The sequence below is a fragment of the Trachemys scripta genome, chromosome 8 (assembly GCF_013100865.1).
Source record: "Trachemys scripta elegans isolate TJP31775 chromosome 8, CAS_Tse_1.0, whole genome shotgun sequence".
NCBI lineage: Eukaryota > Metazoa > Chordata > Testudines > Emydidae > Trachemys > Trachemys scripta.
The window spans coordinates 12,189,680-12,208,115 of NC_048305.1; the positions used below are offsets into that span (position 1 = coordinate 12,189,680).

At 39.8% G+C, this 18,436-nt stretch overlaps 1 protein-coding gene across 2 annotated transcripts in view; it reads left to right on the forward strand.

The window, feature by feature from the left end:
- Positions 1-17,797, forward strand: part of LOC117881203 (serine/threonine-protein phosphatase 2A catalytic subunit alpha isoform) — a 77,695-nt gene extending 59,898 nt beyond the window's left edge. For both annotated transcript variants that reach the window (XM_034778129.1, XM_034778127.1), the window contains 6 exons: positions 11,753-11,962; positions 12,869-13,042; positions 13,285-13,374; positions 14,049-14,210; positions 15,424-15,542; positions 17,057-17,797. In XM_034778129.1, the coding sequence (XP_034634020.1) occupies positions 11,753-11,962; positions 12,869-13,042; positions 13,285-13,374; positions 14,049-14,210; positions 15,424-15,542; positions 17,057-17,129 (828 nt within the window). In that variant the 3' untranslated portion in view covers positions 17,130-17,797. The remainder of the gene's footprint in view (positions 1-11,752; positions 11,963-12,868; positions 13,043-13,284; positions 13,375-14,048; positions 14,211-15,423; positions 15,543-17,056) is intronic.
- The last annotated feature ends 639 nt before the right edge of the window (positions 17,798-18,436 follow it).

Genomic DNA, 18,436 nt, shown 5'->3' on the forward strand with positions numbered 1-18,436 from the left:
AGGTGGCATAAGGAATACATAATCTGCAATATCCTAGTACATGTTGATTTAGTCCCATTGGAAACAGTACTGTGTTAACATGCTCTGAGTCTTTTAGAGTGCATCAGCAGGGCCTACATGAGTCAGTGCTAGGTGGAGGGAAGAATTCTATCCATCTACATGGGGGCCCTTTGGTTGGCTTAACTATGTTGCTCAGTGGTGTGGATTTTCCCTATGTCTGAGTGACTTAGCTGGGTCTACCCAACTTTTTAGTGTAGACCAGGCCTTACCGACTCTAAAGTTAGTTTCAGTGAGAGATTGGAGTGGAAATGAAGCTTCCTGGTGGTTCCAAGACATGAATAGAAGGCTGGAGAGGGAGGGAATAATTGAAAATTGAATGGGATTAAGGAAGGGTTTATTAACAAAATAGGATGCCTGAAAGTGGGAGTTGAATTAAATAGTTTAATTATGTGCCTTTAAAGGGGAATGGCAGTATTGAGTGTATATATATATATTGTGTTTTACAGACTTATTTTAGTGCTGTGATAAGAAAAATCAGTTTATAATGGATTCTTGTATATTTTGTTCATAACTTTTATCTGATAAGGATTGTCAGACCCTGAACTCTGCCATTTAAGAAGCTTGGGTTGTATGCATTGTAAATTGGAGCTAGTGGAATAGTAATACGCCTAAGGGTTCTGTTCTTTCCTCCTTCAGCTCTCCTGGTTAAGAATACACATCTGTTTGCATTATTCCATGCTGTAATAAGACTCTAATCTAGTTGCTTCATTAATATACCACCTGGTTGTATTGTGCCTGGTCACATAGCTAATGGTGACTATGCTATAACTTGGCAAAATGTCCACTGTATGTATGAAAGAAATAATTCCTTGAAGTACTAGGTTTCTAAATTTTTATTTTTTCAAATTAAAAATAAAACTTCAGTCATGAATGGTGATTAGATTTTTCAACAGTTGATATTTATTCTAAGATGAATGGCTTCTTAGTGTATAACTGACACATCTTACAGGTGTTGTTTTGCTTAAGTACTACATTTATTAAAAATATAATAAAACTTGCGCATAGCTTGTTGCTATTTGGATGGCCATGATGCTAATGTTAATTTTGATAACATTGCGTTGTGTGAAGATTCCTTAATGAGTGTTTATAAATCGAGGGCAGTATAAATCCCCCATGATCAGGTTTAGACCAGCTCTTATGCGAGTATGAAAAGAAGGGGAAAGCAAGGCATAAATTAAGTTCTGGAACATGGCCTGCTTTTCATACTCCTTGGTGTCCACAGTGCGTTACTGGGAGAAGGGGCAATGGTCTAGTTGCCCCCTGGCCTGTCTGCAGATGAAGTATGCTGAAAAGAGATGTAGCAGGGGTGTGTTGTGTAGTTTCAAGGTAAGATGCAACCTTACAGATGCATTAAGGGCTGAATTATAATATCATAGTTTTTAGAAACTCCAGTCAGTGTCTTGTTTATACGACAACTAGCACAAAATAGATGTTGATACAGTCCCTGCTCCGGAGATCATACAATCTATAATTTGGCCACTCTTTAGACTTGGACTTCCCCCCCCCCCCTTAAAAAACATCACTGTGTAGGAAAATCTTTTCTTAAAGGGTAGCTGCAACTGCTTTGTTCTACTTCTGTATATCTGTTGCTAGCAAAATTAACTAGTAATGAATGGATGCAGTTAAACCAGTACTGAACATGGATTAACTGCAGGTGTGGCAAGAGCAAACCGCATTCAGCACTCTTCCAGAAACTTTGGTCCAAACCTGCTCATACCATAATTTCGGAAACTGTGGGACATTCTGTCCTTGGCTACACTCCTATTTAACCTATGTTCAGCACTTGTCAGCAATAGGTAACCTAGTGTAAACAGGTTTATAAAGCCATACAAACTCAATTGACATAATTTTGTAATTAATGGAATAAATTACTTGTTATTACAAACTTTTTCATTGAGTCAACTCTTCATAGCAATCTAAATTTGAAACCTAATTTGTACTTCTAATTTAGTTTCCGAGACTATTTACAATTGAGAACAAACTTAACAAGCAGGTAATTTAGGCCCATTGTAGACCTCTGAACTTGACTGTTCACTCAGCTTTAATTGAAGTGGTGGTGGTGTAGGTTGAAAGCATGATCTGTAGCAACAAAGCTTGCTTATGGATCCTGAGGGCTAATTCAATTCGATACATGAATGCCAGGCCACACATTTTGTATCTTATCTTCATGCAAAACTGCGTAGTTCATAACATTGTCGGAGAGCTCTGTAAAAATGAGCTTGCTTTTGTTTGAACTTGTTGCAAACAGCTGGAAAGCTGCACTAAAGGGGCAGCCGGGGAGTCCTTGGTGTAATGCAGGGATGGGAAAACTTTTTGGCCCAAGGGCCACATCTGGGTATGGAAATTGTATGGCGGGCCATGAATGCTCATGAAATTGGGCGTTGGGATGCAGGAGGGGGTGAGGGCTCCGGCTGGGGGTGCTGGCTCTGGGGTGGGGCTGGGGATAAGGGTTGTGGGTACAGGAGAGTGCTCTGGGCTGGGACTGAGGGGTTCAGAGGGTGGGAGGGGAATCAGGGCTGGGGCAGGGGGTTGGGTGGGAGGGAGATCAGGGCTGGGCACGGGGGCAGGATCTAGGCGTTGCTTACCTCAAGCAGCCTCCAGAAGCAGCAGCATATTCCCCCTCTAGCTCCTATATGGAGGTGCGGCTAGGCGGCTCTGCGTGCTGCCCTGTCTGCAGGCACCTGCCCTGCAGCTCCCATTGGCCGGGAACCTGTTGGCGGGCGCGGCACTTGGGGAGGGGGCAGCATGTGGAGTCCTGGCTGCCCCTATGCATAGGAGTTGGAGGGGGGGACGTGCTGCTGCTTCCGGGAGCCACGGCACACACGGAGTGGGGCAAACCCATGACCTGGGCTAGATTAAAACGTCTGAAGGGCCGGATGCGGCCCCCGGACTGTAGTTTGCCCAACCCTAGTGTAGCGAAACTCAGAGTTAGTGTAAGTGACAGCCAGCTTCACATTCTTGCCCTTCTTGTGGGGTACACTACAAGAGCATACCTTGAGCTCTGGAAGCTTGGGGGAGTCTGTTTAGCCATTCCAAGAGAAATGGAAAAGGTGATTGAGCACCATCTTTGCCTCTGCACCCTTGAGCTTAGTGCAGCTGAGGACTGAGTCATTGATGTGGAGGGCATATTGTCACAGCTTGGACTTTTAAAGAATTGTTGATGCTTTGTGGAAAGCTTTTGATAACTTTCTAACTAAAAATTTCCTGATCTGCTCTGCACTGGTGAGGTCTCAGATGGACTACAGTAACTCCCCACGTAATGTCCTCTCACTTAACGTTGTTTCGATGTTACGTCCCTGCTCCATTACAGAACTTGCTCCTTTAAAGTTGTGCAATGCTTCCCTATAACGTCGTTTGGCCGCCTGCTTTGTCCCCGGCTGCCAGCCCCCTATCAGCTCCCCTACGCCTCCGCACCCCCCCAAGCACCTCCTGCCCGTCAGCGGACTCCGGAACAGTGCCTTCCCCCTAATGCCCCCACCTTCTGCCCACGGCAATCAGCAGTCTTGTGGTGTTCAAGAGGCTGGAGGGATGGGGAAGGATGTGCGCTGATCCGTGGGGTCTGCCGGTGGGTGGGAGGTGCTGGGGGAGAGGGGTAAGGGAGCTGATGGGGGGCTGCCAGCGTGTTTAATACATGTATTAAATTGCTTGTTTAATGCCTTTTGTCTGGCAAAAAAATTTTTCCCTGGAACTTAACCCCTCCCTATTTACATTAATTCTTATGGGGAAATTGGGTTTGCTTAACATCGTTTTGCTTAAAGTCACATTTTTTGGGAACATAACTACAATGTTAAGTGAGGAGTTACTGTACTGTATCAGAGAGTCCAGTTCTGGGTGCTCTACTTTAAGAAAGATCTGGACAAATTGAGAGTCCAGAGGGGAGCGTGCAGCAAAAAAAAAAAAAGTTTAGGAAACCTGATGTGTGAGGATAGGTTTAAAAAAAGTGGGCATGTTTAGTCTTGAGAAAAGAAGCCTATGGGGGGAACCTGATCAGTTTTCAAATATTGTAAGGGCTGTTATAAAGAGGACGGTGATCATGTTTTCCATGTCCGTTGAAGGTAGGACAAATAATCTGCAGCAAAGGAGATTGAGGGTAAATGCTAGGAAAAGCTTTCTAACTATAAGGGTAGTTAAGATCTGGAATAATATTCAAAGATTAGATTATGGAATTCCCCTCATTGGGAGTTTTAAGAACTGGTTGGACAAACATCTGTTAAAGGTGGTCTTGGTTTACTTGGACCTGCCTCAGTGCAGGGACTGGATTTGATGACTTCTTGAGATCCCTTCCAGCTCTGTATTTTTATGATAGTTTTCATTAAAAAGTGTTCAATCTTTTCACTCTTTAAAGTAATCCTACTTTTTATGAAAAGTGCTGGTTGCTAATGTAATGCTGAAATCCTGTATCCACAGAACAGGTATGTGACAGCCAGCGGCAGTGTTTGCTTACCCACAATGTCCTTGCCATTTACTTCATTGGGTTTCAGTCCTGCCTGTTAAATGCTTGAACTACCAATTCCAGTGGCCATGTTACCAACATCCGTGTTCTGCTGAGAACTAACTTTAGTGCTCACCTACATACGACAGTTGCACTGGTTTAACTAAAGGTGTGACTTTTAACTAGTTAAATTGTGTGGAAATGCTTATTCTGATTTTACTTAAAGTGAATTAGGAATTGGTTTAAGATAAACCATCTTAAACTGAAAAAAGCATCCATGCAGAGGTTTGCAGTGATTTAACTAAATGTTTAAAAACTGACTTAAGTTGAAGCAATACAACTCTTGCATGTAGACAAGACCTGAATAGTTGGCTTCATGTACTACCAATCTGTTTTTGAATGTCATCTAAGGATGAAGGTTTGTTTACTTAATTGCCTGAGCCATCCATTTCATCGTGACTCTTGTGTTAAAATTTCATACACTTGAGTTCAAGGAATGACCTTTGCTTCAGAGCTATTCATGACATTTCTGGACAGGTCAGCTGTTGGTGTTAAGTGAAATGTGATTCTTCTCCCCCCTTCCCACCCCAAGTCTTTAATTTAGTCTAGTACCTAAAATGAATAATTTTAGCAGAATAATAATGTGTTTTTCCAGTTTGGGGGTGGGGTGGAGAAAGAAATACCTTAAAACTATAAATATTTGCAACCTTGACAAACCTATTGCTTTGAGTTAAAAATCAAGGATGGAGAGTTAAGAATTAAGCAGAATTAAGTTTAAAAGCACTGTAGAACCTTTTTTTTTAGAGGGAGAAACTCTTCCAAAACATGAGTGAAAAATTGCTTACCTATGTTGTATTATAGAGTATATTAGCTTGATTTTTATTTTCTAGTTAACTTCCTTATGAATGAGTTGTTTGTTGATCTTGCTGCTATCAGTGCAATCAAATTGGTTTAGTTGCTCCCTCTGTCACTCAGGCAAGTAGCAATCTGTGGATAGCGAAGTGTTTGTATCCTTCAAGATTGAGCATTGCTACCCACTTCAGGCAGCTCTATATTTTGTTACCGAGCCTTCAGTTGGAATGGTCAGCCCCTGGTAAAGCTTTTGAACTCCAGTAGTGGTACAGTTTACCCATTTCTAAAGTTAACCTACTATCCATATGCTTTTTGCAGCTTTTGTTTTTGTTTTCACCCTAACACACACAACCTACAGTTTTAACGGTTGTCTTGATCCTCTTCAGCACCTTTCTCCACGTCCCCAGCAATCATTAAAAGAAAGGGCAGCAAGTATACTGTATGGCTGTACTATGTGTCCATAGCACATGTATTGAAGGGCCAGGCTTGCATTGTTTCGTTGAACCCTAAATATTCACCATAGCTGGAACCGAGAACATCTGGAAGTGCAGGAAGCTCACAAAATGAAGGACAGTGTATTTTCAGCTCAAAGTAATAGCCTGGCCAAACAAGGTTTATTGCTATTCCTTCCTCGGGATGAAAGTCTACTTCCCACTAAAAGCTGAAGTATAAACTAAAAGGCAAAAGTAAATTAAGCTGAGTCAGATTCTCTCCCCCCCCCCCCCCCCCTATCTCTTGATCTGACTCCTGCACCTACCCACAACTTTCTCATCAGCAGTTTCTAAGGTTCAGCATAGGTCAAAATTGGCTTGTTAGGCTGAATGGCAGAAAAGGCTAACATCTGCATTCTAAGAATGTTCATAGAATTGCAATTCTTTTAACTGACTCAGGTATTTATTATGTAGTCAAAAGATCCTCACAGCTTTTAAAATCGCCCTGATCCAAATTTCCTCTTCTCCTCGCCCCTTCCCTCCCCCCGTCCCCATGCTGAAATATACAAATAGGGAATCTTTGCACACAAAGAAAAGAAATAATGTCCATCAGTGAATGGCCTTGCATGGAATTGTGGTCTTGTACCAGGACCTGAACCTGTGAGCCAAGGCCAGTCTTCATCCCATTCAGTTGATCAATCTGGCTTTAGTCATATCCTGTGTAGCAGATCTAGGGGAGGAAGTTGGGGGAATGGGTGGTGTCTTCAGACTGGTCAGAGCATCCTCTTTCCTGGTGACTGAAAACAGCACACTATAGAAGAGGTGTTACTGCTGAAACCAGTGTCCATCTTGCAAGACATGCCAGATTAATATCCTGGGGCATCCACGGGAGCAAAAGCAGCTCAAAGATTTGGTCTTCTAAAGGAGAAAAAAGATACATATGCTAAACTGCTACACATGGGACAGGCCTACAGAGGAAATATCTTATTAATACGTAGTGTATGCAACTTGGGATTTGTGCTCGCATAAATAGCTCTGAGTTCTATGCAAAGATTGGTTATGCATGTTGACTTGAAATCAGGTCTGTTGAGGATCTAAACCATCTCTGTTGCATCAAAACCTTTTTTTAAGGTTTTGTACATCTACATAATTTCAGTAGTTCCTGCATTATTCTGTTTCATTTTTGTGTTGCGCATTTAGTCCTTAAGTTTCTCAGAGCAGGGATCCTATTTTGCCTGCAACGTTTGAGCTACACGCACCAAATGATATTATAAATGATCAAATGCATTGGCTAGGGACTTCTGACTGGAAAACCATGAAAGGACCTGAAGGAAATACAGGAATGATTGAAAAATGATTGTGCCTGACTGGAGCACTCTGGCAGTGCAAAAAGGCTGGAAAACAGCTGAATCTAGGGGAATTCTCCGATATAGAGAAGCTCTGCTGGAGTTAGGCTGATATACACCTATATCAAACTCACATAGCCCCAGCATAGAGAGGTGGTAAATAGGGCAAAGCTGGAATGCAGTGTGCCCCAGCTGATGTATTTCAGAGGCGCTCCTGGGTGTTTTGGACTTTGGCAGGGCTATATCTGCTGAAGATCTACCCTGAGAATCTAAGAAATGAATGCTAATATGTATACATATACATGATACTTCCACACCCATCTCTGTTGCATCAAGCAGAAATTCTGTGCACCAAAGAATCTGGGCCACAACCTATGACTCTTGCTAAGTGAAACTATCTGCTTTTTAATAGCAGTGGCAGGTGCAGTTGACCAATCTTCTATACTTAAAACCAAATTGACGATTGGTAATAAATGGTTACTGAAGGTTAGTGGACCAATAATTTGCTCTATGCCTTAAAAAGATGACCTCCAACAAAATATTTGAACTGTGTATTTAAAATGATTATTTTTGCAGAAATGTGCTCGGTAGTCAAAAGCAAACCTACAGAATAGTACTTTAGATTTGTCTTCTTCCTAGGTACTGAGATCTCATTACAAACTGCATAGGGTGGGATGAGCAATAATCCAATAATGTATTCTTTAAAAAAATACCATTTTAAGTTTTCCTCTGATACTTGTAGCATGTTGCAAACCAAATTCCTATTTTTAACTAAATCAATATTGAGTCTTTTCCATTTGTAGTCTGAGGGCTTATTCAGTCATTGTCAAATTGCTTTTGAGAAAACTGGCTGGGTAAGCAGACAACTCAGATGCCAATTGTAAATGAACTTTAGTCATACTGTGACTAATCTGAAGTGTATCTGATAAGTGCTTCTTATGTCTTGAGCTTTTGGATTGCCCTGCTGAGTAAAATGGGTGGAGTTCTCCATTAACAGCCTACATTACATCACGTTTTGCTGACTTCTCCTGCCTCTTCTCTTTAAAGTGGAACTACAAATATTTTCTGTAGCAGTGTACTTCTGACCAAGACTATTGCTTCAGCATGGGTTTTTCATACCACCTGTGTTCATCTTGAAATCTTTAATTCTTTTCATATTCTTGAAATCTGTACCTCTATATTGTGGCTTTAAGACTGGAAAACAGCTGTTGTTAAAGGCTGGGTACATGCTCTTAAGATTCAACAAATGAGTCTTTTAAAAGCTGACTAAGGATGTTTAATATTTTGAAAGTGACTTTTATCTCCTAAAGATAGGGACAACAAAAAGGTGTGTGCAATTTTGATGTGAAGTGGTGTTAACCTTGGATGAAAAATTCTTAGGAGGATCTTCTTTGTAGCACTTGTGCTATTTTTGCATAAAACTGCTTACACATTCTATTACAGCTGAAATTATTTGTAAGGACATTTACTGGCAAATTTGTACACCTTAACACATTTTTGTTCTTACAGTGTTAACTTTAAACGCTAGTCAGGAAAAGAGATGTTTAACATAATGGTGAAGATAATGTTTTTGAGAGTGAAATTAGCAAGGCTTGATGGAAGTATGTTCTCTTTTTAATGAAGAAATCAGGTTAGTAGAGAAACGCCATAGGGAGTTTATGAACTAATAACATTCTCAGTACTCAAATTAACAATTGTGACAACTTCCTTGAGTTTGATCCTACATGTTTTGTGCATGATTATGCAGAATCAGTTATTCTTGGAAAAGACAAATGAGCCACTTCTGAATGAAATTGTTTTGTCATCATGTTAAACATTTCATATTAAAGAACAGAGTTAAATAGTATCCAAAGCAATGTTTGGCAACTAGCATCTTTGAAACAAGTTGTGCACTGTGTGAAGAAGAATCAGCTTGTGGAACTCCTTGCCTGAGGAGGTTGTGAAGGCCAGGACTATAACAGGGTTTAAAAGAGAACTAGATAAATGCATGGAGGTTAAGTCCATTAATGGCTATTAGCCAGGATGGGTACGGAATGGTGTCCCTAGCCTCTGTTTGTCAGAGGGTGGAGATGGATGGCAGGAAAGAGATCACTTGATCATTACCTGTTAGGTTCGCTCCCTCTGGGGCACCTGGCATTGGCTACTGTCGGCAGACAGGATACTGGGCTGGACGGACCTTTGGTGTGACCCAGTACGGCCATTCTTATGTTTTTAATAAAATCTGTGCTCTGGGTTAAAATAACAAATCAGAATTCTGTCCTAAAGTTACCATACCAGTATGTAGCCACCACCAGCCTTGTGCGACTTCAGGCTTGGACACAGCATGAGTAGATCCAGGTTTCTCTTATGCCAACTGGATTAATTTAATGATATTTATTTATATTCTAAGGACAAAGAGAATTCTGTCCCTCAGATTAATTTTGTGTATTCCGGGGCACCTATCACCTTTTGGCATTTTTTTAACTTCTTTCCAGGTTTAGGTGAGGTCTGGTGAGTTACATCTTTAATATTTAGTTAAAGTTTAATTCTCTCTGGCACTGCTTTGTTTAAAATTCTGTTACCATGGCTGCTAGACTGGATAATATCCAGAAACATTGAGATGACATTTCAGCCATCCAGCTGATTGTTTTATAGATAATGTGGAAACTTGGATATACAGAAGCATGTTTCATATCAATGTTTCTGAATATAAACAGTACATTAAATGAAGGTTGTTGACTTGAGTTAATGTCTCTGGTTCCCTAAACTTTAAATATAATGCTCTTTAAATGGACACGAATTAGTTCTACCTACAATGCTTTCAGAAGACTTGTGCTGTACAAAATAAAGTAAACTGGTGCATGGGCCAAGATTGTCAGATTTGTTAGGTCTTTTTAGGGCGTCAAACTGACCCTAAAGTGGAGGTGAGCTGTTAGTCTGTTTCAACTCTGTTCACGGACTAGTTAAAGTATAAACCAATATAATCATTACATTTATATTTTAAGTAGTCCGTGAACAGAGTTGAAATGGAGCTTGTGTACAGATAGTCTAACTAGCAGTGACATACTTTTGTAAGCATATTTATTTTTGATGTTTCAGAACTGTAAAGCAAGATATAGTTTGGTCATTGTAGCTCTACGTTTCTGATTAGTTGTAGTGATGCATCTAGAAAATTGACTTCTCATATTAAATAAGTATATTGGAGCTACATAAGTTAAGCTGAAATATCAAGAGAAGTACCTTGTTAAATGTGCTCCTATTTATATTGCTTTCCCCTTGGCTTGGGAAGTAAAAAGTTTTTTGGCATGTATCCTATACCCAAAATGGGGACAAACTATGACAGCTGGCAGCAAGATATCTGATTAAAATAATGTAATGAATTGAATGCTTTAAAATGACTTTCTATGCTACATTTTATTACTTTTCGTATGAACTGATGTCTTGTATGTTGGGCATACAAATGGCAGCCCTAATACCTGTGATACTGACAGGACATTCTGTTCCTTCTAGTTTCCATGCGGTAAATTTTTTTTTTTTTTTTTTTGATGGAGAGAAGGAATCATTCCTTTATTTCGCTGTGGGGTATTGCTTGGCATCCTTTCCCCTAACAGATCGGAGTAATGCATTTCTCTTTAAGTAGTCTCCACTATGGAAAGAGTTGTTGTATACACCCCCCCCCACCCCACCCCAAACCAGGAAGGAAAAATAGATTTTTATTTATTTATTTTAGGTCTGTAGCCAAGAATCTTTGTCTTATGCAGCACATTAGATCTAAATTATAAAGCAGAGAACCTAGAACTGTAATTAGGCAGATGAAGACTAATTTGTTTTATTTCCACTGAGTAATTGAATATGGAGGTTTTGGAGGGGGGAGCTGAAATTTTTCAAACACCAAGGTGTATTATTTAGACACTACACGAAATTTAGAAATACTGTATCAAGAGAGTAGGATATTGTTTTCTATGATACTCAAAAGTTTGGGGGTCGCTTTCGTTTTTGGTATGGTCGAAGAGATGCATTTCCTCTTCCCCTTTGCACTTTTTTGGGGGGCTGAGGGAAACAAAAAGGGTAGAGATTACTTTAAAGTTAGAGAGGGTTATGAATTTCTTATCTGCTAAGCCCAGCAACCATTAACATCAAGTAGCTGCCCCAGTATCTCCCACAATATCCAACAATGATTGATTAAGCTTGATGTTTGTTAAATGGTGAGCAATAAAGCAACTGACGCTCTAAAATATTCATACTGTAATTATCAGCACTAACCCATTGAGATAAATAGTTTGCGTTTCTCTGAGCTGTTGTTTTAGGCTGTCCGTGGACATTGCTCCCCACCACATAAAAGGTCTCCAGTGGCACACTTGTTTGCATGATGTCAGCCTTTATATTTCACAGTAGCCAATTGAAAACTTCTCCTTTGAAGGAAAAACAAAAAACCAAAAACCAATATTAAGCAGAATGACATACTTTCAGTTCAGTTATTTTAAAACTACTTTAAAAATAGTAAAGCAAGAATATGCATGTAAGACAGATCAGCCTTGAAACGGCTGTGCAAAAGTACTTGAAGGGAGCATACAGTAAATGATCTGGAAATGTAGAGCAGAGCTTTAACATCATGGCTGTTTGTAAACAATTTCTTAAATATTCTATTCCAGGCTAAAGAAATTTTGACAAAAGAATCCAATGTACAAGAAGTGCGATGTCCAGTCACAGTCTGTGGAGATGTCCACGGGCAATTTCACGACCTCATGGAACTCTTCAGAATTGGAGGCAAATCACCAGACACAAATTACTTGTTTATGGGGGACTATGTTGACAGAGGATATTATTCAGTTGAAACAGTCACACTGCTTGTAGCTCTTAAGGTAACATTTCCCCCCCCCTCAAGTTTATTCTGTATTTATGACTATATTTAACTTACTAAAGCTGTCTTACAATATACTTTTTGTACCATCTACATCTAACACTCCTGTTAGATGTTACCTCTGTTTTATAGATGTAGAAACTGACACACTGACTAAATGACTTTCTTAAAATCACAGTTTGTCACTGGCAGAGCTGGTACTCCTGACTCCCAGTTCTTTGCTCGTACTAGACTATTCTGCCTCAGCAAAAGTTGTGATTTCTAAGAATATTTTATTGAAAACCAGTGCTGTATTAATTAACTATAGTAACTTGCAATTCATGTTTGAAAGGGTTGGTTTTATAAATATCAGTTTTCTCAAGTTTGTGGGTCTTGCACTACTGGGCAAAGGCTGGGGGTGAATTAAGAGGGTTGGAGAGACTATCCATAAGTAGAGACAGAAACTTGAGGTGTTTAGGCCTGACAAAAGGGAGAGCCTAAAGATACTTTAAAGTTTAATGAGTCAGTGTTAAACTAATTGGTTATAAATCTTCTGAAAATAGTATACTAAATGAAGGCTATGAGGAGAAAGCAACTGAGAGCAGATAAAAGCTTATGTGAAATCCATGAATAGTAGTGGCCACAGACCTTATTTCAGCTCAGTTTTGGCCCATAGTAGGGCTTTGGCAGTTCAAGGTCTTTTATTAATAGATCTTCTGCTTAAATGTTTTTACTTTTAGCTTTCTGCAGATTACATCAAAATAAATGGATCTGGTCTACATAACTCTCTTCTGTTGGGCACTTCATGAAAAATATAACCTAGCCCTGTTCTCCCTTGGTTCTGGCTTTTCCTTCTGGGAAGATTTGTTTTGTTTTTTAAGGGAGGGGTGATACTTGATAGTCATCATAAATGCTCTGTGTTGTGTAGGTCCGTTATCGTGAACGCATCACAATTCTTCGGGGGAACCACGAAAGCAGACAGATAACACAAGTATATGGTTTCTACGATGAATGTTTAAGGAAATATGGAAATGCAAATGTTTGGAAGTACTTCACAGACCTTTTTGACTATCTTCCTCTGACTGCCTTGGTGGATGGCCAGGTATGTTGAAATTAGACACTTTAAAAAAAATAAAAAAAAAAAAAAATAAAAAAAAAAAGCTGTCTTAAAAAAGAGTAGCTTTTAAGAGGTGTAGAATCAAGATTAAATCTCAGAGCTCTTTTCTTATTGCTTATTTCTCTGTTGCAATTTTGCTGCTGATTGTACATTTTACTAGCATGTGTGTCAATATAAAATACTTGCAAATCAATTGGATGATTCTAACAGATGTACAACTCTTCCAGATTTTTTGTCTACATGGTGGCCTCTCACCATCCATAGATACACTGGATCACATCAGAGCACTTGATCGCCTGCAAGAAGTTCCCCACGAGGTATTGATAGATCTATTATCAAAATGTGCTGTTTAGACACAAGTCTTCCCATTTCAGCATACTTTCTTTATATCCTTGTGTACTTATATAAACATAGTTCAAGAATGAAGTTCATGACAAACGGATGTGTATTCATAGTGTGACAATGTCAGTCTCCCTGCAGACTGTCTGAAGGAAGGTAGTGGTACACATACATTATTCTTGCCCATGGTTTAGAGCTGTTGTCTCCAAACTTTTTTGATCGTGCACCCCTATCAGTGTAAAAAAAATTTGAGCACGCACCCCCTGCCGTGCCGGCTCTACCATTTTTGCCGAAGCGCGCAAAGAAAAAAAAAAAGCCGCTCAGGCTCCTGCCCAAACTGTTGGGGGGGGAAGAGAGACACGCTTCTCCTGTCGCGCACCCCACTTAGGAGACCATTGGTTTAGAGAATAAATTGGAGAAGGTGATCATACTAGATCATGACAAGCCCTTTTAATCTGAGGTCTCCAGTCTCTTCTTAGAGCAATTCCATTCCTCATTAAGATTCTTCACTTACTGTAATCGGTTACCAGGGTTTCCCAAGTGTCAACTGTGCTGTTAGTATATTTAAATGAACACTTGAGTCTGATAGATATATATATCTCCCCCATATGTCATACGACTGAAGACTCATGACTTTAAAAATGTGTTGCAGGGTCCAATGTGTGATTTGCTATGGTCAGATCCAGATGATCGCGGTGGTTGGGGCATTTCTCCTCGTGGTGCTGGCTATACGTTTGGGCAAGATATTTCAGAAACTTTTAATCATGCCAATGGCCTTACGTTGGTTTCAAGAGCGCATCAGCTGGTAATGGAGGTAAGTACTGTGCAGTTCTGTTTTAAATACCCCACAATTTGAGCAGTTGATACTTAAATGCCATTATCGTAGTGCTTCTGTTTCAGAATGGGCTTCTGTGGCAATACGTTGTCCTTTTCCGATAGGAGAAAGTAAAGACACCCAGAAGCTTCATCCTGAAACTGGAAGAGCATTAAACTTCTGTGTAATAGTTAATGTATCTAAAGTCAAATGCATTGCAACTACTAAAATCTAATTTTTTTTAGGCTTTGTGTAGTCTTCATACCTTAACTACACATGCAAAAGCAAAAAGGCTTTTATATCCAGTGGTTCCGGTAAAACTTCTTTAGATCAAGGTTCTGATCTTGGCGACACCAATGTAAATCCAGTGCAATTATTTACTTCAGTGGAGTTACTCTAATACTGGTGTAATTGAGATAAAATTTTACTGATAAAATCCATTAAGGTTATAATGAGCAGTGCAAATAGGCCATTACGCTCTGGTATGCCATACAAGCAAGCTATTTAGAGCCTGTACAACGTACCGGAAAGCCACAGCAGCAACCCCGCCAGGGCTGGGAAGGACAGCGGGGAAAGGAGCAGACCGCCGGCAGCTCCTCCGGCGGCTGTGCTGCCGGCCCCCAACCTCACTCCCCCCTTAGCCCTGTTTCAGGCACAGCAGGAGGTGGAGATAGCCGCCTCCTCCCCCCGTTGCCCCAGGAAACAGGGGATGGATGTGGGGTAGGGATAGGGAGAGTGTGGGGGCCCCGGGCTAGGGGTGTTGCAGTGAGGAGTCACATGGTGAGGTCACATGTCCCCTTTAGCTCCTCCCCCGTTAGCTTCCCTTCACCCACCGGTAAGACCTGGATTTTACTTGCACCGCTAGTTATAATCACACTTAATATTAACTTTGTCTGATCTTAACCAGGGAAACTCTTGTGTTCGTCTCAAATCACAAATCTCTGGTTATGGTATGAAGAACAGATTTCTCCCCCCTTCTGAGAATTATCAGTGAAGATACAATAGCCAATGTGGGCAACCTCTCCTTCTGATTCCTCCCTGCTTAGTTTTTAATGTTCTTAGATATATTACCTAGAAGGGTTCGATGAACCATAATCTGTGAACCACTGAGACTGTCTGGTTCTTACAGCTACATACAGAGAGAAAAGGGAATGGATGTTTGAAGGACACCTTAATAAAGACTTATTTGATTTTTGTATTTTTCCCTCTTTAGGGGTACAACTGGTGCCATGATCGGAATGTAGTAACAATTTTCAGTGCTCCAAACTATTGTTACCGCTGTGGCAACCAAGCTGCAATTATGGAACTTGATGATACTCTAAAATACTCCTTGTAAGTATTTATAGATCAGATTCTCATTAATCAATGTAGTTAAGAAAATAGATCACTTTTATATTGCTGTGGGGGAGAGGAGTATGGTAACTGTTAAGACTAATATCAAATGCCAAATAAATCTAAAAAGGGACTAGTGAGTAGTGGCTGTCCAGGCATCAAGTAGAGTTAATTCTTAACTGCAATTCTGAAATTCTTTAAAGATGAAATTAAACTTCAGTAGCTCTACAGAGCTATGCAAACAGAAATGATTTAGTTGGGAATTGGTCCTGCTTTGAACAGGGGGTTGGACTAGATGACCTCTTGCGGTCCCTTCCAACCCTGATATTCTATGATTCTATGAAAGCTTTTATATGAATGTTAAGTATTAAGACTAGATAATTTGAAGGTGGAAGGAGAAGGGATTGTTAAACACAGATTCCAGAAATTACATTTCAGACATGACTGAATTAAACACTTCATATAGCAGCAGCTCTCTCTCCCCCCCCTTATATTTATTTTTATTTATATATATTTTCATTTAAAACGTGACTTGATATCTTATTTACTATTTTCAACTATTTTTTGTTCGGTTTTGGATTAGCCATTGAAGCTCAGATCTCTTCTCTGATAGTTCTAAAGTCAGAAAACATGTTTCTTCCAATGTTTGCCCCATGTCAGAGGTTATTAGAATTCTTCATACGTTTGATTTCTGTAGGGTGGGGGTCATACATTGAAAGCATTTAGTTACAATAGTGGTTTTCAACCCGGGGTCTGCGGACTATATATAAGGGGTCTGCAAAAGGTGACTCTGAAAATAAAGCTTCAGATCCAAGAAAAGGCATTCCATTTTTCTGATCAAAAGTATGTGCATACCCCACTTACAGGCCAAAATCTGGAAGTATTCTTGTTACCAGGGAAGCCTACAGTTTATCAAATGCCGTGCTGAGCATGCACAACATTTATAATTCAATTCTGTTCAGTCTAAGACTTTTATGGTAGGGATCCGTGAACCATAGATTGAATTTCCAACCTCCATTCAAAATTTATTAGGAGTCCCCAAAATGAAAAAAGGTTGAAAAGCACTGAGTTACAAGAATGCTTGAAATATGAAAGACGAGTGAGAACCTGGAAATGTGGCATACTTTTAAATCGCCGCCACTCTGCAGCATTGGTATTTGGGTACCTTGTAGACTTCCTAAATGCACCCTGGTTTGTGGGTATTGTAGAGAATACATTTTAGTGACAGCCTTGATATTTTTCACCAGTCCTCAGTTCATATTGACTGTAGAAAAAACCCATTAAGCTATGGCTCCAACTATGGGTTTAATATTGAAGAAAATTGCACTTAAATACCATGTAAAAACATTTCAGAAGACCTTCGTAGCTTGAATAAGTAATTCTTTAAAAAGGAAACACCACCAGTCCCAGAATTCTTATGGGGAAGACAGCTAATCAGGGGCACGCATATGGTAATTATGAATTCAAGTCAACAAAATCTGTAGCAATTTGAATAAAAACGTGTTTTCTTTCAGCTTGCAGTTTGATCCAGCACCACGCAGAGGTGAACCACATGTTACTCGTCGCACCCCAGACTACTTCCTGTAAAGATTTTACACTTGTACAGTATTGCCATGAACCATATGTTGACCTAAAGGAAATGGGAAGAGCAACAGTAACTCCAAAGTGTCAGAAAATATTTAACATTCAAACTCGTTTTCACATGGACCAAAAGATGTGCCATAATAAAATACAAAGCCTCTTGTCAACAACCGTGACCACTTTAGAATGAACCAGTTCATTGCATGCTGAAGCAACATTGTCGGTCAAGAAACCAGTTTCTGGCATAGCACTATTTGTAGTTACTTTTGCTTTCTCTGAGAGACTGCAAATATTAAGATGTAGACATTAACACCTCGTGAATACATTTAACTTTCCATTTAGCTATAGCTTTATTCAGCATGACTGTAGATAAGGATAGCAGCAAACAATCATTGAAGCTTAATGAACATTTTTAAAATAAGTACCAAGCCCGCCTCCTATTTGTGTTCTGAATCTGTTCTGATTTGTTTTTTCAGGGAATACTGTTTAATTTAATTGTATTGATTTTTGTCTCACTCATTTTCTTCCTCCCCATTCTGCCTCCTTCATTGTCCCTTGTAATTGTTCAAGCATAGTGAGTTATTTTGAACAGAACTGTTTTTTTTCCTGTAAAATGATGTTACTGCGGGAGAGTACTGCAGTGTTTTTTTCATAATAAACTTGTGAACTAAGTATTTCAGGTCAACTCTGTGCGGGTTTTCATAAAAGGTTGATTAGTATGATGGGTTTTAAGTAGCATCAGGGGTAGAAACATGTTCTGCAGTGCTCTTTAATCCATAAATAGAAGGGGGTGTATTAAGCTCGGCTTTAGTTCAATATGTCAGGTTTTTGGTTTTTTTGCTTTGCAGTTTTTTAATACGAATTTTTACAAGTAGCTTGTACTCTGAATTGCTTTTGCGCTCCTTCCTTTCCCATGTTTGTAAACACTGGTCTGTGGAGTGAACTTGCTACTCAGTTTTAATTGACATCATTCCCTGCTGTCCCACCAGTCCTTCCTTATTATATAAATAGGCACGTTGAATTTTCTGTTTCAAGGAGGTGCAAGGCAGCCTCTGCAGAAGCATGTGAACAGAGCAGGTAACTTAGTGACAGATACACAAAAGCAGCTCTCCCTTAAAGTCAATGGGTGCTGCATAAATAGATGTGAGCACAGAATCTGAACTAAAATATTTTTGCTTTTCTCCCTTTGCATAGTCATCCAGCCTTTCTCTAGTTGCTCTGCATAATCTGTCCTGTTTTTAATTACTTGGAAAACCAAGGAGAATGTAATGAGTGTGTTTCAAGATTCCATTAACATGTTAAAATTGTTCTTC